This window comes from Thamnophis sirtalis, unplaced genomic scaffold, assembly GCF_051295495.1.
Source record: "Thamnophis sirtalis isolate CommonGarterSnake01/CBP01778 unplaced genomic scaffold, rThaSir2_p1.2 scaffold_7, whole genome shotgun sequence".
Lineage (NCBI taxonomy): Eukaryota > Metazoa > Chordata > Lepidosauria > Squamata > Natricidae > Thamnophis > Thamnophis sirtalis.
In genome coordinates, this window is record NW_028261387.1 from 54,862,655 (window position 1) to 54,888,517 (window position 25,863).

The window sequence follows — 25,863 nt, forward strand, 5'->3', positions numbered from 1 at the left end:
CGAAATAGAGAAACACCCCCACAACATGAATAAATGTGACGATACCTCCCTCCTACCAGATATATGGAAACCAGCCCTAGTCAACAAATGAACCCCACCCACCACCCAGGCTTTCACAACATGAAACAACAGCCTAAGAAGGGGTTGAACTAGAAGACCTTCAAGGTCCTTTCCAATTCTGTTATTCTGTATAAATTTCAGATGCTTGGCAACTGGTTTATATTTATGATGGCAACAATGTCCCGGGGTCACATGATCACCTTTCATGACCTTCTGCCAAGCAAATGGGGAATCTGATTTCACTTAACAACCCTGTTACAAACTTAACAACTGCAATAATTTACTTAACAACTGTGAAGAAAGGTTGTAAAATGGAGCAAAACTCACTTAACAACTGTCTTGCTTTGCAACATATATTTTGGGTTCAATTGTGGTCATACGTCAAGGACTACCTATATTTATGTACAGATATTTTAGATTGAGAGATCTATATTGCTTACCCAAACAAGATTGGGTAGTTGAGAAAATAGGTAATCCAAAGGCAGAATATTGTAAGAGGAATCTGCAAAATAATGGCTTGGATGGGATATGCTTTCCTGTAATAATTTTTCAGCATCACATGTATTGTTTGATTTTTGTAAGTAATAGATTGTCACTATTTATATGCAAGGTTTTTAGCACATGGTCATCTAGAAGTTGATGAGTTGTAATTATTCTATTCTTTTCCGCTGGCATTTCTGAGAATTGGTGATAGGAAATTGAACCAGAAAGAATAAGTGGCTGTTCCATAATAGTTTCTGTTTTAATACAGGTACAAACTGATTGGAGACTCTTCCATAAAATGTGCCTTAAATGGAAAAAGCGTAAAATGGAGTGGCAAGCTTCCTGAATGTCAGCGTAAGTAGAGCATACAGTAATATTTCTTTAGCTAAATAATGATTCCATTGTGACTTCTTTTCAAAATCATGTTTCATATTGGCTTCCGGGGAGGGACTTGCTGTCGTCAGCAGCTTAACGGAGCTGCTCCCAGATTCCTGGTTCGTTATCTATTTAATATCTATTAGATATCTCTTTTTTCAGGCTAGAAAAAAGCAGAGAGCGACTCAGTCGGCAAGAGTCTTCTTTGAAGTTTGCAGGGTTTTTTTGTGGCTGCGAATGGAGGGGGAGAGTCAGCCAAGTCTGAGTCATTTACTCCGGCCAGAAAATCTCAGCTGTTTTTTTTTACAGCACAAGGCGAGACCCCCCCCCCTTGGACAATTTTTGTAACTATGTTATTGAAATTAATACAGGCAGAGACCGAACTTGAGAACTCTATTTTTTTTTCTCCTACCAAAAATCCCAGTTTCAACGTGATAAAAAAATCCCTTTGTGTAATTGGTTCTAAGATGGCGATCTTGTAGCTTTCGCATTTGTATATTTTTAGCTTCCTGGCACAGCCGACAGAGAGAAAGATCAAAGGTATTGCCTGATAGCATTCTCTGACTAATTAACATTGTTTCCTTGAAGACCTACCAAGAATTTCTTTTTCTTTTTCTTATCAATTTTTAAAAGCTGGTTAAGCCTCCTTGTCAATATAGAGATATTTTAAACACAGATGAATATGAACTGTTTCATTACAATGCTAATTTTTTGAGATGTGCTTTGTTACAACGCTCTTTTTTGAAATCTTTTGAAAAACCTCTATGAACAAATAAAGGGGGGACTCAACACTTTCTTCTCTTGCAAGTTACATAACGGGCCAGCAGAGTTCGAGTAATACTTGACTAATTGTTTGAAATAATGGCACCAAAATCAAAGTCGGGGAGATGTTCTTTTAGCAATACACCTCATGCATTTGGCATGAAGTCGCAGCCTTTACCTTCTACGCCCCCTACTGGAGATTTGCTAACGAATGAATTTCTTTTTGAGACACTTAGAGAATTCAGAGAGGAGATAAAGCCACTTATTACAGACTTTTCTGACAAGTTTGACACGAGGATTGCTAATACAAAGGAGGACATGATAGGATTTGTAACTGTATTGACAGAGTATGTTGCTGGAATGGAAGATAAGCTAGAGCTTCTGGAGGAAGCCAATACCAACTTGACATCCAAAATCGAAGTGATGCAACAAAAAGTTGAAAAAGCTGAAATGGAAGATAAGCTAGAGCTTCTGGAGGAAGCCAATACCAACCTGACATCCAAAATCGAAGTGACGCAACAAAAAGTTGAAAAAGCTGGAATGAAAGATAAGTTAGAGCTTCTGGAGGAAGCCAATATCAACTTGACATCCAAAATCGAAGTGATGCAACAAAAAGTTGAAAAAGCTGGAATGGAAGATAAGCTAGAGCTTCTGGAGAAAGCCAATACCAACTTGACATCCAAAATTGAAATGATGCAACAAAAAGTTGAAAATACAGAAAAACAAATCATTATGATAAATTATAAAAAGATGGAGCTTGCATTAAGAATCAGGGGACTGCGTGAAAGGGAACAGGAGAACCTGAAAAAGATTTTCTCAGAGGCCTTCAGTCGTCTGGTGGGAAGACCAGGAATCAACTTTGATTGGCAGATCCAAAAAATTTACCGCCATAATTCTTGGACGGCAAAACAGAGACAGTTTCCTCGAGATATAATCATATATTTTGCTACAAGAGAGTCTAGAAATAGGATACTACAAAAGTCTTATAATACCAAGCTACAAATTGGCGGACAGGATCTGATTGTCTTCAAAGAAATACCACCCCAAATGTTAAGAGCCAGGAGAGATTACGCTTTTCTTGTGGAAGAACTCAGAAACCGTCAGATACAGTATAGATGGGATGTGCCATTTGGTATTATAATTACACTTGGTGAGCAAAAATATCGTCTCAATTCTGTATGGGAAGCCCGAGATTTCTATCATAAGACCCTGAAGGTGGGACATTCTGAATCATCTGGATCCGGAGAAAGACAACGAGAAGGACAAGATAAACAACAAATTACACAACCACAAGATAGAAAGCATCATTTTCCCCTCCCGGTAGGGTAAGGGATCAGAGAACAAGGACCTAGTGGTACAACTACCAGACGAATGGGGAAATAAGGCAGACTGCAACAACTTTAATAGTTATTGGCCATTGATTAAGGAGTTATGTCCGAACTTTTTATAAAAGAGAAAGAAAATATTTTGCTATTTCAAACAGCCTCAATCTTGAACATGGTCAATACTTTGTGACTTCTGTCATGCAAAAGAAAAATGACATAGTTGCATACTGAAGAAAAGATATTGACTTGATGGATAATTATGAACTTTTATATAAATTACTGATGATTTACTTTCTGGGGCGAAGAGGACGGAGATTGTGGTGGGGGTTCTTTTGGATCATGGCCCAGTTTGGATGGAATTGGGAAGGGTAGTGTAGTGAAGTATTTTTAATATATATGTATATATATGTACGTATATATACATATATATGTGTGTGAAGGTGTGTGTGTGTGTGTGTGTATATATATATGTATGTGTGTGTGTGTGTGTATATATATATATATATATATATATATATATATATATATATATATATATATATATATATATGCAAAAAAAAGAGTTGGAAGAGGAAATCAAAAGAAAAATTCGAAATGTATCTAAATTGTGTTATAGAGGAAGGAGGCACAAAGGGAACAAAATTAATGGGTTTGGAAATAGATAGAACAAAGCAAACTGTTTAAATTTGTGTAATGGTGAGAAGCTGAGCTCAATGTTGAGATATTCTAGACCAGTGATGGCGAACCTATGACACGCGTGTCAGTGCTGACACGCGTAGCCATTTCGGGTGACACGCACATGCTCCCCAAACTTGTTTCAGCGGCAGCTCTCAGCCTGGGCGGCAGCGTCACGCAGGCTGTGGAAGGAGGAGGAGGAGGAGGGAACCAACCAAAGAGAGGCTTTTACCAGGTCTGCGCCCCACAGCCAGGATCGTCCTTGCGCCTCAAGCCGCGTTTCTTCCTGCAAAGCCCTTCGGGCAACCCGAGAGTTCCGCTTGACACCAGAAGGGCTTTGCAGGAAGAAACGCGGCTTGAGGCGCCAGGACGGTCCTGGCTGTGGGGCGCAGACTCGGCAAAAGCCTCTCTTTGGTTCCCTCCTCCTCCCCCTCCTTCCACAGCCTGTGTGACGCTGCCGCCCAGGCTGAGAGCTGCCGCTGCCGCTGCTGCACAACTGAGGGAGGGAGAGGGAAAGCAGAGGTAGCCTCAAATTCCACCGTTGGGACAGGGGAAAGGGCTTGTCCCTCAAGAGTGGGGGGGATAGAGGTGGGAAGAAGGGGCCCGGCCTGTCCCCAGCGCCCCCCACAGACGGATTACGGATCGAACGCTTCTCTCTCTGCAGCCTTTTTCTGCAAGTCCCAGCTACTCAGCAGGGCGTCATCATTTCCGGGGGGTTGCAGTTTTCCAGCTCAGATATCAGGATCCGCCGGGATTAAGTGGGAGAAAACGCCGCTGGCCGAGCGGAACAAACACATCCAAAGGTTAATCTTATTTTACGAAAACACAACTTCCAAAAGTCGATCGTGGCCTCCGTCAAGAAGCCCTTCCCCCACCCACCCCCACCCATTCTGGGGTCTTGGTGTCCCTCGGCTAAGATCCACCCCGGAAAGCAGAATGGGGGCAGCCCTCCTGTAATTCTGGCTGGGTTAAAGAGCAGGGATGGAGGAGCCATATCACACCTTCATTCAAAGGGTGGGGAGGGGGAGGCCCGATAAAGTCCCTCCCTTGGGGTGTCTGAAGTCCCAGCTGAAGCAGCCGAAGGAAAAAGGATAAGCATCCGTCGCTGCCCAATGGCGCTTGGGGTAACCCCGCTGGGCAGAGCCAGTCGAGGCTCATCCTGCAAATGAGGGTTTCCTTTGGGGAGGGCTAGGTGGTTTCAAGCACCCCAAACAGCCAATCTCTCTCTCTCCGTCCCCCTTCCTTTGCTCCTGGGGCTGCAGAACTTTCCATGGGCTCAACAGTAATTGAGTAAAATTCTAAGCCACTGCAGTAGCTGCTTTTTGGTTTTATTTTTTTTAATATTTATCAGTCTCTCTTTTAGTTGAAGAGTTGAAGTCCACAAGGCTTAAAGCTGTCAGGTTTGAAGACCCCTGGGTTTTTTTTCCTAAAGGGTTAGGAGTGCAAGGGTCTTGTAACTTGACAGCTTTAAGACTTGCATGCTTCAATGCCAGAGTTTCTGAGCCAACATTTTGGTTGCTAAGCAGGACCGTTGGTAAGTGATACTGATAATAATATCAAGGGCAACATACGAAATCGACTGATGAACAAAGAAGTTACTAAGCAGCTATGTTAAATAATTTGTTTTTGGTTTATTAAATACAATTATATTGCAATTATATATTTTTGTAGTTTAAACTATAAATTGCGCAAAATTATGTTTTTGTCGAAGTGACACACAACGCGAGTTATGCTCGATTTTTTGCCGATTTTTGACACCACGCCAAAAAGGTTGCCCATCACTTTTCTAGACTGTGATTGTTAAAATGCTATACCGTGTACGGGCTCTGGGAAGTCGGGGGGAGGGAAGGGAGGTGGGGGAGGGGGGGAGGGGGGGAAATACAATATGTGTTAAATTCTAAAGTACATGATTGCACTTGTATACTGTGGCTTTTTAATGTTAGTGTTAAAACAGAACAAACCGAATATATTGGAAGGTAATAGAAGTATACCGAAGGGAGGAGCTGAGTGAAAGAAGGAGGGTGGAGAGGGGGAGAGAGAGGAGGAGGAGAAGGAAGGGAGGGAATGGATTAAGAGAGGGAGTGATAGGGTTAGGGTTAGATAGAGGGGGAGGGGAAGTAGGTGTAGAGGGGTATGTGAGAAGGAAGAATGAAAGTTGGAGGGGGTTGAAAGAGGGTGTATGGTGGGTCAAGGTGGTATATTGGGTTTGTGTTTTAGGGGGCATTTTCTATATAAGTGAGAGCTGTGTTTATTACTCAATGTTATATGCCCCGGTTATGCACAGTAAACATGTGATCGTATAGAATGAAATGGAAATAAAAAATATTATAATAAAAAAAAATCATGTTTCATATTGTGTACTTTTTGTACTTGGGATAAAGTGCATAAAAGAGCTACTAAGATGACTAAAGGCCTGGAGACTAAAACATTTGAGGATTTGGGTATGGCTAGTATAGAGAAATGAAGGATTAGGGGTGACACGATAGCAACCTTCCAGTATTTGAGGGGCTGCCACAAAGAAGAGGGTGTCAACTTACAAAGCACCAGAAGGTAAAACAAGAAACAATGGATGAAAATTAATTAAGGAGAGAAACCACCTTGAATTAAGGAGAAACTTCCTAACAGTGAGGACAATTAACCAGTGGAATAGCTTGCCTTCAGAAGTTGTAGGTGCTTCATCACTGGAGGTTTTTAAGAAGAAACTGGACAACCACTTGTCTGGAATGCTAAAATGCTATTAATCTGGAGAATGCCAAAGTATAGGAGAAAAGCTTTAGTTGGGTATGTGAAGCATGTTAATCTGAGTTGGTGATATCATAACAAAAAATGTGGTCAAACCTACAATTAATGTATTTTGTAGACTCCATTCAGATCAATGAGTCTGATATAAGAGCACACAATGTAATTTTGGGTACTATATGCTCTTGGTATCATAAAATAACCTTTACTGTGTTTTACAGTATATGTTTTGAGTATGGAAGTATTGACATCTATAAATAAATAAGTTATGTATATACACATTCAGAGATTGTGTTTTTGATTTAAAGAACTTGTGCACAAAATAATTGTTATTAACTAACAAGTAATTGTTCTATCCCATTAGGAACTGATGGCAGGTTCTTCTATTTGCATGTCAACATCCCAACATCAGTTAAAGTTCATTTCAGATATCCAAAAAAGAGAAAAGCACACATGCACCCAACATGTTAAATGTTAAATGACATCACTCAATCAAACATACCTCAAGCCCAGAGGTCATGATGAAAATTTATTTAGAATGAATGATACTATGTGGTTTTATAATTAAACATCTGCAAGAAAACCACCAGCGTCAAAGAGCATCAAAGACCCCACAATTCAACACTGAACTAGTCATTTTCTCTTCTATCATAACCTTTATTTGTTTTCAGTTTTGGTAACTTTCAGTGTTTAATTTCAACAATGGTTTTTTCCCCTATGTTGATTCTCCCCGAATAAAACGTTTGTCTCATTTGGGATATTTTTTTCTAATTCAAGTTTACCAGCTAACACAGTTTTCAATTGAATGAAAACGGCCTGACTTCTCCTCCTCCTCCTTCTCCTCCTCCTCCTTCTTCTTCTTTAAAAATCCTTTTTCTATATGTCCTTGAAGCAATATCAAAGAAATGATGTGAGTAATTATACATCAGAGATAGTTATACAGTTTTTAAAAGGAGAGTACTAAAACCTCTAATACGCAATTGCTTGTAAAAGCCTTAAAAAGGCAAAATATTAACTCCATGGTAATTCTTCATTTACAGCTGCAACAGATGCTCAATATACATGTGTGCTTTGTCTTTGACTGCTTTTTTATAGCATATATTACATTAGAGTCATAAATATTATAAATGTTCCAGGTTTTATATCCGCGTGACCCGACAAAAGCGCGAACGTCATAAGCGCGCCGACAACACCGCCAGGCGCGCTTTTGTTGTGCGCGCATTTGTGGTGGAACCTTATATCCACACTCTAATAAGGAAAATAACATTTATTTATCTTTCTTATGCAACCTCCACTTCTTCCCAGCTATCTTGTGTCCATCGCCACCAAATATTCCCCACGGCAAGCACACTGGAAAACTTTTGCAAGACTTCTTCTATGGGACAACTGTAACATATATGTGTGACAAAGGCTACCCCCTTTTTGGAAATGCCTCTATTTCCTGTACATCTAAGGATGGGATAAAGGGAGAATGGAGTGGCCATGCGTATTGTGGAGGTGAGTTTTTCTGCCCCTTGGTTATTGTGTTCTTTTTCAAGCAAGGACCATTAGCTGCTAATTCAAAACATTTACAATTATTCCTTCAAATATTTCCTTGGGGGGCCTCACAATGACAAACTAGTTGTCTCTATTCTTCAGCTACTAAACTGAACTAATCAGGCCTGACACTTCTAATGAGTGATTCCAGTTTTTTTCTTCTTGTCTGCTTCTGACATGTGTTTCATTTCTCAGTGACAGAGTGTCCATCTCCTCAGATTAAGAATGGAAGGATTGTGTCTGGAGTTTCCAGCACCTACAAATATAACAAGAAAGTTAGCTTTGAATGCATTGGGGGCCATGAGATGTTGGGTTCCAGAGAGATTCATTGCCAAGTGGATGGTACATGGGATCCCCCCATACCTGTCTGTGAACAGGGTAAGGATGAATCTGGATTTTCCATTTTTTGAACACTATTTAAATCTTTGTTCTGTTCTGTTCTGTGTATTCCACTTTTTCACTCTTAGTGGAAACTATGGTGCTTGCAGCTGGGCTAGGAAACAACTAGTCTATTAATTTTCCCCCTGATGTATCATCACAGAGTACATTCTTAATCTGATTTCCCCCCCCCCCCAATCTCCTCTTTTCTTCCTTTAGTGGTTCAATGCCCACCACCTCCAGACATTCAAAATGGGACTCACAACAACCAGAAAACAGGAATATTTCCTAGTGGAATATTTGTGAAATACACATGCAATCCTGGCTATGCTCTGATTGGAGAGGCAACTCTTCATTGCACAAATGCTGGCAGATGGTCGTCTCCTGCCCCTAACTGTGAAGGTACCTTTTGTGACCACAACATTTTTCCCCGTAAGCTCTTGAAGGAGTAAGGTCCAGAAACAGAGGATTCCTCTTCATATGGGTTTCCACTTTTTTACTGAATGAAGCGTTTAGAAAGAAATCCTTAAGTTGCTTCAAAAGCTGCTGTGGTGTCTGAAGTGGTGTAGTATTTCCTGCCTAGCAGGGGGTTGGACTAGAAGACCTCTAAGGTCCCTTACAACTCTGTTATTAAGTTCTGTTATAATTAGGAATATTTAGGGTATAGTCCAACATTTTATAACTGGTGATTTGAATCTTTAATGAAGGGGTCTTGAAAAGGAGGAACTGTTGACAAAAAAACCTTTTTTTGGCCATTTTTTGGGGGGTGGGATCATGCTGCTGCTCTTCTCACCTGTAGTGTTCACCTGAGAATAGTTGCAGAGAGCTATGAAATGTTTGGGAATGTTTTATTACGACTGATGTGATATTAGTGTAAATTTAACTTTTTAAAATCACACATTTAGATTTTAAATTTGTTTGAAACAAAACAGAAGCACATATACTCAATTAAAGATGCTGCAAAATAGCCATTCTTGGTGGGTTTTACTCATTCTCATGTCCATATTCGGGATAAATGCCCACTGTGTCAAAAAGAAAGAAAGATTATATCTGAATTTTATGTTCAGACCTATTGCAAATTATGATAAAGAGATTCTGGATTAATAAATCAAGGAGAATCATGATTTTGAGTTCTACATTCTTGATGAAAGATAGCTATCTCATATTTAGAATATGTTTCCATATTACTTTAGTATAAAACAAAATAGGCCATGCCATCAATTATTGGTATTTTTAAACGATGAAGTGTAATTAATGTAAGAGAAAGATTCTGCTTCCTGATTGATTGTTTTCTATTTAATACTGCCCTGTAATTAAAACTGAGAGTTATAGATAGTTATTGTAGATAATCAGGTGGAACTAGGAATAATGCAACTTTCCCTATCTATCAACTGAACATGGCAATAGTAAGTTCAATGATAACACTAATAGAATTAATAATGTTAAAAATTGCTGAAATTTGTTTTTTTCTTTTGTTTTGGAAGCACCTGTGCCATTCCCATTCAGTTAGATTGGACAGAGATCGCAAATGAATATAAAAAAAATAAGTTTTTTTTCTGGGTTCAATTTTGATATACATATATATATATATATATATATATATATATATATATATATATATATATATATAGTCAAAAGACCCCTGGTATGCCCAAATATAACACACACACACACACACACACACACACACACACACACACACACACACATATATAATCTTGAACAGAAAATCACAGTGACATGCATTAGGAATCAGATTTGGTTAGAAATTCAAGAATTCTGTCAAAGTGAAGATAGGATGGAATGGCCTTTAAGTGGGGTGTGAAATTGTGCAACTTAACCCTTGGGAGTATATTTGTTGGTTGTTAAAGACAGATAGAAACAGTGAATCAGTTTTTTAAATTTTGTGTTATCCAAAATGTAACATGAAAAAGTAGAATCTCTCTAATTTCAACTAGGAAAATCATGTGGACATCCAGGAGAACCAGAGGGTGGCAAATTGCTTGTAACAGGAGATTTTCGCCTTGGTTCCACTGTAAATTATCAGTGTGAGGAAGGGTAAGTTTCAAGGAATCCAACACAATTTCCAGTGATGAGAATCTTCCTGTTTCTTTCTTCATTCTTTCAACAGTGTAACCTGAAATTGTCTGGTGAGGACTCTTCAGGGGTGGGCTGGGTGGGGGGTTAGGAAGTCTCACTTTCCTCATCATTGGGCAAGGCTTGTACCTCAATGGGAAAGAGGCACACACGCAAATGCCAAGAGTTTTTTTTAATGTTTTATTGAAACCCTGCAAATTCCCATTGTCATTCTTCAGATGTCCTAGCAGAAGCTTGTCAGCAAATGGCCCTCCACCAAGACCCAATAAATCAGAGTCCACAAAGCCCAGGTCAAGTCTCAAGTCTAGGTTTGGTATCCAAGGTCCAAGTCCAAAATCCAGGCATGAAATCCAAGGTCCAAACATGAGGTCAGAAAATAAGGCACAGGTCCAGAATCAGGAAACATGAAGTCAAATCACATGCACGATAGGGAAGTGAATGGTTGGCTACAATGCCCCTTTGCTTCATGTATCAGACTGAATGATCACCAGCAGGTGCAACTCATTAGGAGAGGTGAGGCGGCTTCCTTATGAGTAGCCTCACTGATTTCCATGTGCCTTTCTCTGCTACATGCCCTTGGATCTGACAGGCAAGGCAATTCCTCCTTGTCTCCACTGACATATGCAGCTATACCACTTCTGCACCCTGTACCTCTGGCTGGTCATCCACATTTCCCAGCTGCAGCTGTATCTCTGCTCTTTCCTCTTCAGCCAGGCACTTGTCCATCGCTACCCCACCAGCCCTTCTAATGTTCCTGGGCTCTCCTTCTCTTGCCCATCTATTCCTGACATGGAGTCTCCTGCATCCTATCCATACTGCTCTGTGTCCTTTTTCAAAATCTCCAGAGCTGGCTCTTGTTGTCTGAGCCAACATCCAGAGGAGCCTGTCCTGGCCAGGTTGGAAGGCTTCAGCCTGCTGTTGCATCTTTTCCATCTTTCTGTTTCAATCTATCTTGTTTTCTCCAAAATAAGATCTTCCTGGATAATAAGCCCAATCGTTCTTTTGAGCTCATGTGCTAAAAATAAGCTCTGTCCCGAAAATAAGTCCTCCCTGAAAATATTGCAATACAGCAGCAGCCACAAGGTGACCATGCTCGCCACCTCCTGCACCTCAAAAATAATAAGACCTCCCTGAAAATAAGGCTAGGTGTTTATTTCAGGGGTCAAAAGAAAATAAGATCATGTCTTATTTTGTGGGAAAAACAGTAAGTTTGCTAAACCAAAATCATAATCAAAAATTAGGACTAAACAGAATGAAAATGAAGGATCACTATCAGGTACAGAGATTGTATCAATGAACAGTGGAGTTAAACATGTTCTTCCTTCTGATATAGTTTCTCTAGAAAATAGATCAGAAGGAAATTTCTCATTCCATTGTATGATTATAAATATATCGGACTTTTGCCAAAATAAGACTTAGCAATTATGAAAACTAATTTCTCCTGCACATTTCTATTTTGCTTTCTAGCAATTTGTCTCTACACATACACATATGCTGTCTGTCTACACGTATGAATGCATATAATTATCAATTGACATAACATGAATAAAAAAGCATGGGATGAATGAATACTAAAATACTGTATGAGGTCCTTGGTCATCTTTATCTGTGCATTTTATTCAGATCTGAAGATGACCTCAGAACTGAAACAACTCTAAGCAGCTCAATTTGAATTAGAGTAGACAAAGGGATGTAGAACATCGGTTTGATCCCAACTATCTAAAGCCTGCGTTCTTTTACAAAACCTAAAATGATTATATGCTTTTTCTTTTGTTTTGCTACAGGTATAGGTTGATTGGCAAGTCTTCCAGAAGCTGTGCATTGTTTGGTAAAACAGTAGCATGGACAGATGACCTTCCTTACTGCCAGAGTAAGCAGCCCTCAAAATGCAGGTCTAGCCTAGGATATTTATAAAACAAGACTTAATGAATGCCAGTATTCTAAAACAGAAACTATAGAGACAGCTAAAATGATGCAAATCATATTGAAGATAATGAAACCTGCATACTTCATCCTTAGGCAATATTATATCAGGCTGTAAGCAAGTCATATTACAGCATAGCCCTAACTGTTAATTGAACTATAATGTTTATCAGAAAATCTATGGACAAACTAATTAGCCCTCTTCATCAGGTACCTAAATTGAATGAATCAGGCTGGACACTTTGGCAGAGTGATTACATTTTTTTCTCCTTATCTGCTTCTGACATGTCTTTTATTTTTCAGTGACACAGTGTCCATATCCTCAGATTAAGAATGGAAGGATTGCTGCTGGAATTTCCAGAACTTACAAATATAACCAGAAGGTTAGCTTTGAGTGCACTGTGGGCTACAAGATGGTTGGTTCCAGAGAGATCTATTGCCAAGGGGATGGTACATGGGATCCCCCTATACCTGTCTGTGAACAAGGTAAGTTTAAATCTGGATTTTCCATTTTTAAAAAACAGTATTCGGAGCTCTGTTTTATTCTGTTTGACATAAGCATTACATTTTCCTTCTCTAACAGTGGACTGTATGGTCCTGGCTGCAACAACTTGTATCTTAATATTTTCATCTTATTATTCAACAATCGACAAAATGGCATCGGAAACATTTATTAAATATGAAGTATGCATTATATTAATTAAAGACAACCTCCTTTCCCCTCCCCTTTCCACCCCACCCCTCCCATCTCCTTCCCTCCCATTCTGCACTCAATTACAGTCATAAGTCAAGGACTATCTTAATGTCAATTCTTTCCATGCATTGATTTAGGGTCTCTGACCTGCAATAAGGAATCTCCTGACCAACATACCATGTGCATATCTTGGATCCTAGTCCCCCTCTTATCTTTGTCCATTAATATTCAGCTAAATCCTATCATGGTCTTAGGACAAAGTCTTTTTCTTTTTAAAAAAAATCTATATTTACTCTTTGTTTAGTGAATTATTTCTAAAGAAGGCATTATTTGTACAGGACTCGACCAAATTTAACTGTTTCCCTTTCATTTTTAATTCCAGGCTGTGTGAATCCAGACATTCAGAATGGAAGAATTATTAGGCCCAAAGCAAATGATCAATCTGTATCAACAATTACATTTGAATGTGACTCTGGCTACACCATGAAAGGCAATCATACAATTCGGTGTCAACATGGCAACACATGGGATTCGCCAGCACCTGTCTGTGTCAGGGGTATGTTTAGTGAAGCTGGATTTTATCAACTCTTCTCACAATTAGAAAAAAAATAAGTATTTTTTCTCCCTTTCTTGCTAATTTCTGTGTGAACAATAAATGCAGAAGCATTTCAAAAGCCCCCTTTGAAAATTGAAAGGCAATTCCTTCTAGAGCATTTGGTTGTTCCATGAGACAATGTGGAAGGTCCATCTTGGTTTTTTTTTTATTAAATAACAGCATACAATGGTGAGAACCAAATGCCAATCTCTATTCACCCAATTTGGAAGGATAATTTGGACCATTTCACAATCCATTTTTCAGGGAGAACTGCTCAGACTGGAAAGAAATGTAGCCAAAGTAGATTCTTAATTTTTGTTCTTTTCCCCAGTGAAGTAAAATTTGTTTGTTTTAATTTGTTCAATTTGTTTAATTTGTTCTTCTCCTTTCTTCCAGTAGTGCAATGCCAGCAACCCCCAAAGATTCAAAATGGGATTCACAACAACCAGGAAACATTATTTCCCATTGGAATGCTTGTGAAATACACATGTAATCCTGGCTACGCTCTGATTGGGGAGGCAACTATTCAGTGTATGGATAGTGGCACATGGTCTTCTCTTGCCCCTAACTGTGAAGGTACATTTCTTGAGATAGGCTCTATTGCCTCATGAAGATGAGAGGGACAGAAACAATTAGTCTTCACACGCCTTTGCTGTTTTTTTTTTAATTGAATTGAATGATTCTGGACATACAGTAACCCTAGTATAAGGCTGCTTCAAAACTGTTAAGATACCAGACCGAGAAACATTTAGGCTTAAAATCTAGTGGTATATAAAATGATTAAAGAATGCCTTCAGTCAAGGAATCCAAACTAAAACTGAAGAAATGAGAAGTCATCTTGAGCAGAGCTAATTTTGCACCAGTGAACTTCTTTTATATCATAGTGCAAGAAGATTATTTTTAAGTAAGGTTACCTCTGAAGAAGCGGCAGGTAATGCTTTAAACTTTACACCCATATGATTTAGTGAAGATCTGCTTCTGTAGAAACATATGCTAATGCATGTATCTACAAGTGCATCTATCTGACTTTTATAAACCAGATTTCTCATTTCAAAGAACAATTGCATTTTGCGAAGAAAAATAGACAGGTTGCCTCAACACTAGCCTGTTAAATGATCTTTTAGTCATAAAACGATGCAAATTCCTTTGCAGTCAAATTGTTCTTATTGCAAAGTTTAGAAATAGGGCCCTGATTGAAGAAACAGGGAATAAACCAGAAGCATATTTAATTACAATTTTCCACCTAGTATCATATCAAAATGGAATTGTAAGTGCTGTCCTCTGAGTCCCTTCCCTCCCTAACCCTTTTTAGATTCCATAGGCCAGTCATGAGAGAGACGCCATCTGACTTGAGTAATTATTTGCATGTGTTCCTGCCAGCTGTAAACTATTTTTTCCTAAGAATATGCACACCTCTGAGAGATAGCGGTAACTCTTTGAAATCAATAGTACTTTTATATCTTTTCAGAGATTGAATGCAAGTCACCTCCAGATATCCAGAATGGGGTTCATAGCAACCAGGAAGTAATGGTATTCAAAAGAGGAATGTGTGTGAAATATACATGCAACTTTGGCTATACTCTAATTGGAGATGCTACTATTCATTGCACAGACTCTGGCACGTGGACCTTTCCTGCCCCTCATTGCAAAAGTAATTTTCTTAATTAATTGCTGCTGATAGCATAAAACCTCACAGCATAAAAAGAAGACTTTGGGATTGAATTTGGACATGTGAGATACAGATGAAAGAATCTACTCAGTCATGTGCCTCATTTATTTTAAATGAGATATTGCCAGCTTTCCCTCATTGCACTAAGCCCAAAATGTGGTTTGTTTGTTCTGACTTTGTATATTAATGAACTCAACAAAGGTGAATTGTAAACTAGGTTGTGTGGCTTAATATTATAAGTGAACCACTCTATTTAACAAAGCCCGGCTTAAGCCATATCTAATCTACTTTCCCAGGCTCTGCCCAGTAATAATGAAATTTCAATAATGAAATAAAAAATGAGAGATGTTACACAATATGCCTTGTGCCCCTTAGAAAAGTGGAGGGATCAACTTGTAGTAAATGGCCTTTAATCGCAACTTTCCACTAAGTATCTCATCAAAATAGAATTCTGAACACTGTCTTCTGACTTCCTTTTTTCTTTTTCTTTTCTTTTAGAATCACAGTGTCCCTTCCCTCCAAGCATAGCCAATGGAAAACATGATAGTTTAGCTTTGAAAATGTTTACTTCTGAAATGTCTGTAACCTATTATTGTGATCCGGGATATTTGCTTATTGGAAAGGCATCTATTACCTGTGGACCTTCTGGAAACTGGAGCCTTCCTGTGCCATCCTGTGAAGGTAATAAAAACTGCAATGTGGACTGTCTGGGCTAAAATGGATTATGATTATTGTATATTGCATCTATTAGTCTTTTCCTTCAATGTATTGTTTTTCAAACACACATTTGAAACCACTTAGAATTGTGGAAAAAAACCCATTATCTTCTAACTCACCAGGGATTGTGGGAAGACACTCCCTTGGTCTGACTGAGAACAAATAGCTGTCAAATAAGAATGCACTGTCATTCTCAGTCTATTCCAAATGGTGATTACTATGGGCAGAATTACCAAGTCTTGTTTCTGGAGAATACATGCATCACATCTGTCACAACTATTTTCTTGGTGGAAAATATTTGAATAGATTTAGCATCCGGCAGATCTAGAATGAAGATACTTTCTGTATTTACCACACTTTGCTTTTTTGTAGTTATGCATTGTCCCGTACCCCCAAAAATCATCCATGGGAAGCATGTTGGTGAAGACTTCACATATGGGAAATCAGTATTCTATATTTGTGATGCTGGCTATTCCCACATTGGAAACTACAGTGTTATGTGTATTCGGAACAGCTCAAACTCTGTAAAATGGAGTGAAGCCCCCAGATGCCAAGGTCCTTTTTTGCTTGTATTTTTCAGATCAGTAGTTCAGACTTCACTGCTTCTTTTACAGGGATTGGGGGGGGGGGGGGCTTGTCAGTGATGGGTGCTTGAAGCTAGATGAGGAAGAGTACTATAGTTGGACAGTGCATACTGTCATGCTAATGATTTTTTACGCAGTATTTATTGAAGGACTAGGATGGGTGCATCCAAGTCGAACTGAATGTCATAATTTGGGTGGAATTTGAGAAGTAAATCTTCGGTAATACAGTTGCAACTTTTCTTCTCTGTAGGTTGCCTTGCACCACCAAATGTCACCCATAGCAAACGAGACAAGACTACTTTGGAAGATTTCCCCTATGGCACCTCTGTGACTTATCATTGTGATCCAGGTTTTTTTCTTATTGGAGCACCAACCATTTACTGTCAGACTTCTGGAACATGGAATCAACCTGTCCCTCAGTGTAAAAGAAAAGAATGTATGTGAGAGCTAAACTGTTAAACTTGTTAAACTGGTTTGTACTACAATAGTGTTAAGTGACATCTGGTGCCAAGGACATGGAGTACCTCCTAAGAACTACACTGCTTAGACCTCAGTAACTGAAACTGGCAGCATCTGAGAGAACTACATGGGCCAATGAATTGAGAGCTTTGTCACCGTGTCTCTTGAAAATGCATTGTGACAATATGCAAGCAAGGCCTGTTTTGTCCCGCTGAACTTTGTTTCTTCCAGAAGAGCAAACTTAGAAGTGGTGTTTTATAAAACATTCTTTTATAAGCTAATGAGCATTTTGTTTTGTTAATCACTTTGGCACTATGAGTAGTCCTTGACTTACAACCATTTGTTTAGCAACTATTCACATTTACAATAACACTGAAAAAAAGACTTATAACCGTTCCTTGCATTTATGACTATCACAGCTTCCCAGGGTCATATGATCAAAATTCAGGCACTTGGCAACCAACATGCATTTACAATGGTTGCAGCGTCCCAGAGTCATGTGATTGCCATTGGTGAGCTTGCCAGCCTGTTTCCAACAAGTAAGGTCAATGAGAGAAGCCAAATTCATTTAATGGCTATGTCAGTCACTTAATAATGGCAGTGTTTTGCTTAACAACCGTGGCAAAATAGGTCATAAAGTTGGGTGTGACATAACTGCCTTGCTTAGCAATGAAATTATGAGTTGAGGACTACTTGTATTTCTTCTGCAGTGGGGAAACCATGGAAATGATTGCTTTTGGTTTAGGAAACTGATCACATAATTTGTTATCAAGCCATTTTAAAAAAATCATAGTGGTTTTGAATGTTGAATTTCTTCTTCATTATTATTTTTAGATACGGAGGCTACTAAACTCCCAAGTGACTCTCAGATGACCAAGGATCGGAACAATCAAATAGAAAAAAAACCTGAATCATTCATAAAAGACACAATACATTCAAAAATCAACAAAACAAGTACCAAGGACTTAGCAACTACCTTCACCCCAGGCCTTGGAGGACAGCCAGATATTCAAAGACTTCCGGAACAATTCAATGGTGGGAACCAAACAGACCAATTGAATGGTGGGAACCAAACAGATGCTTTTCCAGAGTTTAGAAATTGCAGTGGAGAAGGTGCGTATCCTGACTTCCAATAGGAAGGCAAAATAAAGAACTGTCTTCTTATTTAATGATTTATTATATTTCTATATAACTATATTTATCAATATTTCTTAAGCCTGGTCCTTGGTGAGAAATGCTAGTGATTATTTATTTATTTCATTTATATGTTGCCCATCTCACTATCTAAAGTGATGTTGGATGGCTTACAATACAAGCATAACTCAGCAACAGCTGGAGGGCACAAGGTTTCCATTGCAAAGGGACACCTTTTTCTGTATCTGTGGCAGCATATTTCTAAATAAGCAACACTAGGAAATATGAAATTATGTATCAATCAGTGACGTGCAGTGAGGTTTATGCTGGTGAGGCACTGACAGAGTGGTGGGTTTCAAATTTTTTTAGACTTGTGGACTTCAACTCCCAGAATTCCACAGTCAGACATGCTCAGTTCCGATTTAAAGCGACAGCATTTGTTTTTCTCCTTTGCCAAAAAGTTTCCTTCATTCTTTTTCTTCTCCCTCCCCCTCCTTCCTCCCTCTCTCCCTCCCTCCCCCCTCTCTCAAACAGACACACGCACACAGAGAAGTTGGATTGGACTATCTCTCCTACCCCCTTCCCTCTCTCACTCACTCACTCTTAAATAAACACAAACACAGAAGTTGGATTGGATATATTTTCCAATGGCTTGAAAGCAGCTACTCTGCCATACCCCCCCCCATTCCCCTGCTGCCTTCCAATCCGAGCCTTTGATTGCAGGAGGAGCCACGTTGCCTTTTCAAACTTGTAATGAGTGAAGCTGGGCTTATAGTTTTATCTCTCTCTGTGTGTGTGTGTCTGTGTGTTTGAAAAGGCTCTGCCTGCTATCAAACTACACTTGGGGAGGGATCTACACTTGAGGATGAAGTTTGAATTCCTCCCCCTCCCTCCGACCCACACGTACCTTTTCCAGCTGTTTCAGAGAGGATTTCAACTCTGCTCTTGCCTGTCATCATGAAAAGAAAAAAATGTAAAAGGAAAAAGGCAAGAGCTGAGGTCAGGCTGAGCTAGTTGCTGCCATGGATGACTCTGCTTAACTGTTTAAAAAAGCGCCCTCTACAGGAGGCAGGAGAACGGCGTGCCTCATCTGTCAGGAATTTTTAGGCTTTTAACCCTTGCTTAACTCTGCTTGAGTGATCATAAAACGCCTAAAATCAGATTAGATGAGGCACATCGTTCTCCTGCCTCCTCCTGTAGAGGGCGCTTTTTTAGAGGCTTTTAAAAATAGTTAAGTAGAGTCATCCACGGTGACTCTGGCAGCAACTAGCTCAGCCTGACCTCAGCTCGTGCCTTTTTCCTTTAACATTTTTTTTTTCATGATGACAGTGATGAGGCTCTGCCTCCCCTGCCTCCCCTGCCTGCACGTCCCTGGTATCAATTACATCTAGACAAATTACTTACGTACTTAATAAGTGGGAATGGGGTTATTATTATTCTGAATCATATCTGTATTTAAAATATATCAAACAGCAACAATTGCATAATATTGGACTGAAACATGAGAGATAACTTTAAATGAAAGGTGGCCAACACTGTCCCTTGTTCAAATTCTTTTAAATGTACATCTTGAGGGGGGGGGGGGCTATCAGTCAATGCTGCCCAGGGTGGTATTCAGCAGGTTCTGACCAGTTCTAGAGAACTGGTAGCAGAAATATTGAGCAGTTCGGAGAACTGGTAAATACCACCTCTGACTGGCCCCTCTCCCATCTATTCTCTGCCTCCTGAGTCCCAGATGATTGGGAAGAAATTGGGATTTTGCAATATCCTTCCCCTGGAGTGGGGAGGGAATGGAGATTTTACAGTATCTTTCCACTGCAACACCCACCAAGCCACGCCCACAGAACCGGTAATAAACATTTTTGAATCCCATCACTGGTGCTGTCTAAGGATATCATTTATTTTGAGTCCACACTGTTTTGAACTAAACAGAGAATTCTCATTACTGGACTTCCTGAACCAAGTCACTATGAAGACTGTAATTAATTCCCTGGAGTTTTTGGATCAGTACAAGAAATAAACGCATTTGCCTATTTCTGCCATATTTTTTGAGCTTTATAAATATTTACTTTAGCTCATAAGCCATAGGCTATTATTGCTTAAATATCACATTATACTTGAATGTTATTGTAAATCAATTATTTTTTAGATGTATTGAATTTTTAAATGCAATTCGTAGGAATACATTTAATGAAGCCTCAGATATAGCATCTTAACAAATGTGATATAATAATTAATTAGGATCCAGATCTGCTTCAAAAATATAGAGTTGAAACCTGCAGCACTCAATAAAGTACCTTGTACAAAAAAATGTTTCCTGCCCAGGGGAATTTTTGATAGCATGAGAGTCTGTCATCCTCTAAAACTATGATGGCCAAGGCTATAGATACGTTGTTTGTCTATTATACAGGTGTCAAACTCACAGTGCTATGTGATGTAGCTCTACATTTCTCCCCTTCATGAAGCAGGGGTGGGGGTGACTTGTGCATGACACGTCCGGCCCACGGGCCGCCAGTTTGACACCGCTGGTCTATTTGCAGTTTTTCTCCTCCCAAAAATCTTTTAGCATTTAGGTAGAGGCAGATTGTCAGTAAGGGTGAAATTGTGGATAAAAATTAAGATGAGAATAATTCTATTATTTTTATTTAAACTTCTCCAATAAAATATGTTTTTTGCTTTATCTCTTTGAATGGTATGATTGCATCTCAGGCAACCTTCTTACAACTCTCGAATTGTAAAGGCAAGTGGCAAGTGTGGCTCTTTGCTGCAAAAAAAGTGTCTAAGAACTTTTATTGAACTTTGATTTTCAGTAGATGGCTGCCCGCTCCCACCACTTTCTGATAGCACCAAAGCAGAAAGAAAAGATGTGATTCAGACTAGAGTTAATGTGACTCTGGAGTGTGAAAATGGGTATGTCAGGAATGATTCTTCTCCTATTCAAGCGCAGCAGATAGGACGGGATGCCCCTGTACCAGCATGTACACAGAGTAAGCAAAGTAAGTTGGAAATTAGGCTCTAAAGATTTGACAATTTATATTGTTTGGAGAGCCTCTCAAAAATATTTTCAAGAGCTAGTAAATTTAATTGTCCCTTTTGCTGATAGTTTGTAACTCTTGTTTTGCTTCTTTCTTTAGGCTCCTACAATTTTGCTACCATAGGTTTTGGTAAGTAATTTCTAGACCCTCCCATTCAATGCAGAAAGGCATTGTGGACCTTGCATTCCATAAACAGTGGATAAGATAGGCCAGTGGCTACTAGTCAAATGTCTTCCCTGTTCTTTAGTTGTCTTTGTCGGATGAGCATATATAATAAAGAACAATCATGATAATGTAGTGAAAAGAAGACAAGAAAGGAAAAAGTATTCTTTTCCATATGATAATAGCAAAGTTGTCGAGCAACCTGACAAAAGAAAAAGGGGAAAAAAAGAACTTTTCATTGTGATCCTAAATACAGTGGAGCAAAAAAGTATTTAGGCAGCCACCAATTGTGTAAGTTCTCCCACTTAAAAAGATGAGAGAGGCCTGTAATTGACATCATAGGTAGACCTCAACTATGAGAGACAAAATGAGAAAACAAATCCAATCACATTGTCTGATTTGGAATGAATTTTTTTGCAAATTATGATGGAAAATAAGTATTTGGTTACCTACAAACAAGCAAAAGTTCTGGCTCTCACAGACCTGTAACTTCTTCTTTAAGAGACTCCTCTGTCCTCATTACCTGTATTAATGGTACCTGTTTGAACTTGTTAGCAGTATAAAAGACACCTGTGCACAATCTCACAGTCACACTCCAACCTCCACTATGGTGAAGACCAAAGAGCTGTCGAAGGACACCAGAAACAAAATTGTAGACCTGCACCAGGCTGGGAAGACTGAATCTGCAATAGGCAAGCAGCTTGGTGTGAAGAAATCAACCGTGGGAGCAACAATTAGAAAATGGAAGACATACAAGACCACTGATAATCTCCCTCAATCTGGGGCTCCATGTAAGATCTCACCCCGTGGGGTCAAAATGATCACAAGAACAGTGAGAAAAACTCCCAGAACCACACAGGGGGACCTAGTGAATGACCTGCAGAGAGCTGGGACCAACGTAACAAAGGCTACCAACTGTAACACTACGCCGCCAGGGACTCAGATCCTGCAGTGCCAGACGTGTCCCCCTGCTTAAGCCAGTATATGTCCAGGTCCATCTGAAGTTTGGATGATCCAGAAGAGGATTGGGAGAATGCCATATGGTAAGATGAAACCAAAGTAGAACTGTTTGGTAGAAACACAACTCGTCGTGTTTGGAGAAGAGAGAATGCTGAGTTGCATCCAAAGAACACTATACCTACTGTGAAGCATGGACAATTGATCCCAAACATACTGCCCAGGCAACGAAGGAGTGGCTTCGTAAGAAGCATTTCAAGATCCTGGAGTGGCCTAGCCAGTCTCCAGATCTCAACCCCATAGAAAAACTTTGGAGTGAGTTTTTGTCCCACTGTATTATTCTGAATTTTGTAGAATGGATTCTACAGTGCATTACATAAATACCTTAGGATGCGTCCATTTTCATTGCATTTTAATGTTAGAAAATTTTATTAATTTTCTCAATTCAGTTTAATTTATAATAAAATTAGTTCTTTCTTTAATCTTTCCTTTTAGAGAAAATCATAACTAAATAAATATATTTACTTGGTTTTAATAGGTTCTGTGGGAAGTATCCTATTGCTTTTCCTCATTTTTGGTGGTGCGATGTGGATTGTCCTTTTGCAAAAGAAAAAACGGTGAGCATTTATTTGTTTACATTATTTATACTGAAGGAAGTGTTAATAATAATTTGAGATTCATATTCTACCAAACAGGAATTCTCATCTGCCTATTTCAAACAATGCATTTAAATGTATTTTTAAGTCTTATAATTTGGTTTATCTTCTCAAGTATATGTTCTCCCGATTAATTTAGCAATTGTACCTGTGAAGCCCAAAGGAAGTATTGTGTTGTTAGTTATGAAGATTCTCCACTGTAAAAAGAAAACTTTGTCTTCATAGCTACAGGCAATAATCTCAAGGTAAGGTTACTATTTTAAGATGAAAATACATTATTTGTATAAATATGACTGAGTCAGATGGTTTAAAATAACTTATAGCACATATATAATTTGGGGATGGGCATGCTATTGTGCAGCAACTTCTTTGGTAGGTAAATTTCTTTGTACCATCAACCTGTTACAAAGTAGCTGATGTCAGTTGTGTATTTTGTTTTGTTTACAAGTGATTTTTCTAGAGTACCTTCCTTTTATTTCTGTATTGCATATAAAATGCCTTTTTATATTTACTGAAATTTTTCTTGTTCAATGAAATGTCATTATTACTTTTTCACAGGACAAGATATTCTTAATTGGCAATTTCTTCTGAGCAAGCTAGCAACAAATAATCATGCTGACATTGATGGTTATGTTATGAGAAGCAATGAATGTATAATATACTCCTGGAAAATAAATATGAAGCAGTGATTGATATGACGTAGTTGATATGATTTTGATATAAAAATCAAGAGCCATACATGCTTAAAAAGTAATGGATTATGTCAAAATGATTGTGCTACAAAAGCTAAAATTATCAGATAACATTCTCTTGAAGTAATACCAGTACAGGGAATTTGACAACTTAACAATATAAATGGATTCTTCATGCCCTTATTATGACCAGAAGACTGATATTTGGAAAGATAAATGTATGTCCCCCTTTACTCAATGGACTGAAAACTTGGTTGCAGTTGTCCCTCATGAGTGAATTGCTTATAGAAGATTGTGTATGGGCAAATATATTGAAATATGGGGCATTTATAGAGGATACAATAGGTTAAAAGTTGAATGAATGTATCATACACATTTTGAATATTTGCATTACAGAAGTGATTTGTGACCATTTATTGTTGACATATATTATTCTTTTTATTGCATTCTTTTACTTTGTTATAGCACTTTGTTTTTTCTTCTTTGATAATGTATTATGATCACTTTCGTTTTGTTACAAAACATACATGCATAAATGTTTTATTACTCTGGACTTTGCCCTTTGGTGAGGCAGCCCTCTGAGACCTGCCCACTTCATTATGCTTGCCATCTTTTATTTATGTTGTATTTTTTTTTTGTATGATGTCTTTTGATTGTTGTAAACTGCCCAGAGTTGTTGAGAGCCTGGCAGTATACTAATTTAATCATCCATTCATATTCCATATTCATTAAGCAGGAAATACTTCAAGTGCGTTGAGTAAACTATGGTACTAGGATATACAATAAATAGTAATAATCAATTTTTCTTTTTAGAAATTATTAAAACAATTCTAAATTCAATCCGAAAATAAATTTCTAAACAAAAAATAAACGAATTTTTTATGTACTTCCTTTTTTTGGTGGGGGGAGAGGACTTTTGGAGAAAAAGGACGGCGGAGATTAAATTATGAGTATGGGCACAACTTTGAAACTACGTCAAGGCAGAACCTTCGGGTAAAGCGCTGCTGGAAATCATTCCGCCAGGGCTTCTTCATGCCATTCAGCCCATTGGAATAGCAAAAAAACCTGGTAGGAACTTCCGAGATTCCTACATTGAATTGTTAATCTCTCCTATCAAGTTTGCTGATTAAAAAAAAGCAATTGGTGTCATTCCAGCTTGACGGTCTCCAAACGGCAGCAACCTCGCCTTGCCGTTTTGGTTCTGCCGCCTGACTCCTATCCAGAGCAATTTCGCCAGCCTACCTCTGAGTTAGTGCCTGCATTTTTCAAATGCCCAACATCTAGGCAATACCTATATCCGGAGGTCAAGCTCGCAGCAAACCTTTCTAGATCTTGCCTATGGAGGTTCTCAGTCATCCAGGTCCTGGTTGTCCCAAAGGTGCTTTTTCAAGAGGCAATTCGGTTTTCCGGTTTTTCTTTAAAGACGTTTCGCTTCTTGTGCAAGAAGCTTCTTCAGCCCTAGAGTTTTCTAGATCTACTTGCAGTCTACTTGCCTCCGCAGGGGCAGCCAACCGTGGCCGCTCCCGAGACCCGCGAGCGGAGCTACCGTAACTGCCTTCAGCCATCCGCTCGCGAGGATCTCGCGCACTGGCGGCGCCTCCCCCATTGTTGGCCTAACGCTGATTCTTGACTTGAAATGAAAATGAAAAGAAAGGCCGACTCAAGGGCGACAGTGGCTACGACAGTCCCCCGACCCCCACCCCCGCCGCGGCAGGAGCTGGCACTCGAGCCTGGAACGTTCCCCCCCCGCCCCGCCAATCTCCGCGCGCCGGATTCCAACGCTTCTTCGTCCTCCTGCGCGTTGAGCGCCATGTCGCGGCCGCTACGCCGCCCTTCGCGGCTTCTCGCGATTTTGGCGCTGGCGGCGATGAGATGGGCCTGGGCAGGTGAGAGTGATGCACGTTCTCCTCCTCACGCGGCAGCGGGGTTCTCTGACTCCCTCTTTCCTCTCTCCCTCGTCATTACGAGGAGGAGGTGGGGCGTTTCGTCTCCGCCTGCTTCCCCTGCGCGACCTGCCAGGGCACCGGAAGCCTGAAGAGGCATGTGGCGATAGCGGCCTTGGGACGGAACCCCACGCTGGGATTGCCTCGAGGTCCTCTAGGCCAGTGTTTCTCAACCTTGGCCACTTGAAGATGTCCGGACTTCAACTCCCAGAA

General features: G+C 39.5%; 1 protein-coding gene across 1 annotated transcript in view; it reads left to right on the top strand.

The window, feature by feature from the left end:
* The window catches only part of LOC106555378 (complement receptor type 1), a 97,685-nt gene that overhangs the window by 16,947 nt on the left and 54,875 nt on the right, over nucleotides 1-25,863 (top strand). The window contains exons 11-29 of the mRNA XM_087720853.1: nucleotides 812-897; nucleotides 7,725-7,916; nucleotides 8,151-8,333; nucleotides 8,553-8,735; nucleotides 10,292-10,391; nucleotides 12,215-12,300; nucleotides 12,657-12,839; nucleotides 13,430-13,603; nucleotides 14,039-14,218; nucleotides 15,111-15,293; nucleotides 15,810-15,992; nucleotides 16,401-16,583; nucleotides 16,863-17,048; nucleotides 17,906-18,184; nucleotides 21,016-21,201; nucleotides 21,340-21,369; nucleotides 22,898-22,976; nucleotides 23,155-23,214; nucleotides 25,337-25,593. Coding sequence (XP_087576979.1) covers nucleotides 812-897; nucleotides 7,725-7,916; nucleotides 8,151-8,333; nucleotides 8,553-8,735; nucleotides 10,292-10,391; nucleotides 12,215-12,300; nucleotides 12,657-12,839; nucleotides 13,430-13,603; nucleotides 14,039-14,218; nucleotides 15,111-15,293; nucleotides 15,810-15,992; nucleotides 16,401-16,583; nucleotides 16,863-17,048; nucleotides 17,906-18,184; nucleotides 21,016-21,201; nucleotides 21,340-21,369; nucleotides 22,898-22,976; nucleotides 23,155-23,214; nucleotides 25,337-25,593 — 2,993 coding nt within the window. The remainder of the gene's footprint in view (nucleotides 1-811; nucleotides 898-7,724; nucleotides 7,917-8,150; nucleotides 8,334-8,552; nucleotides 8,736-10,291; nucleotides 10,392-12,214; nucleotides 12,301-12,656; nucleotides 12,840-13,429; nucleotides 13,604-14,038; nucleotides 14,219-15,110; nucleotides 15,294-15,809; nucleotides 15,993-16,400; nucleotides 16,584-16,862; nucleotides 17,049-17,905; nucleotides 18,185-21,015; nucleotides 21,202-21,339; nucleotides 21,370-22,897; nucleotides 22,977-23,154; nucleotides 23,215-25,336; nucleotides 25,594-25,863) is intronic.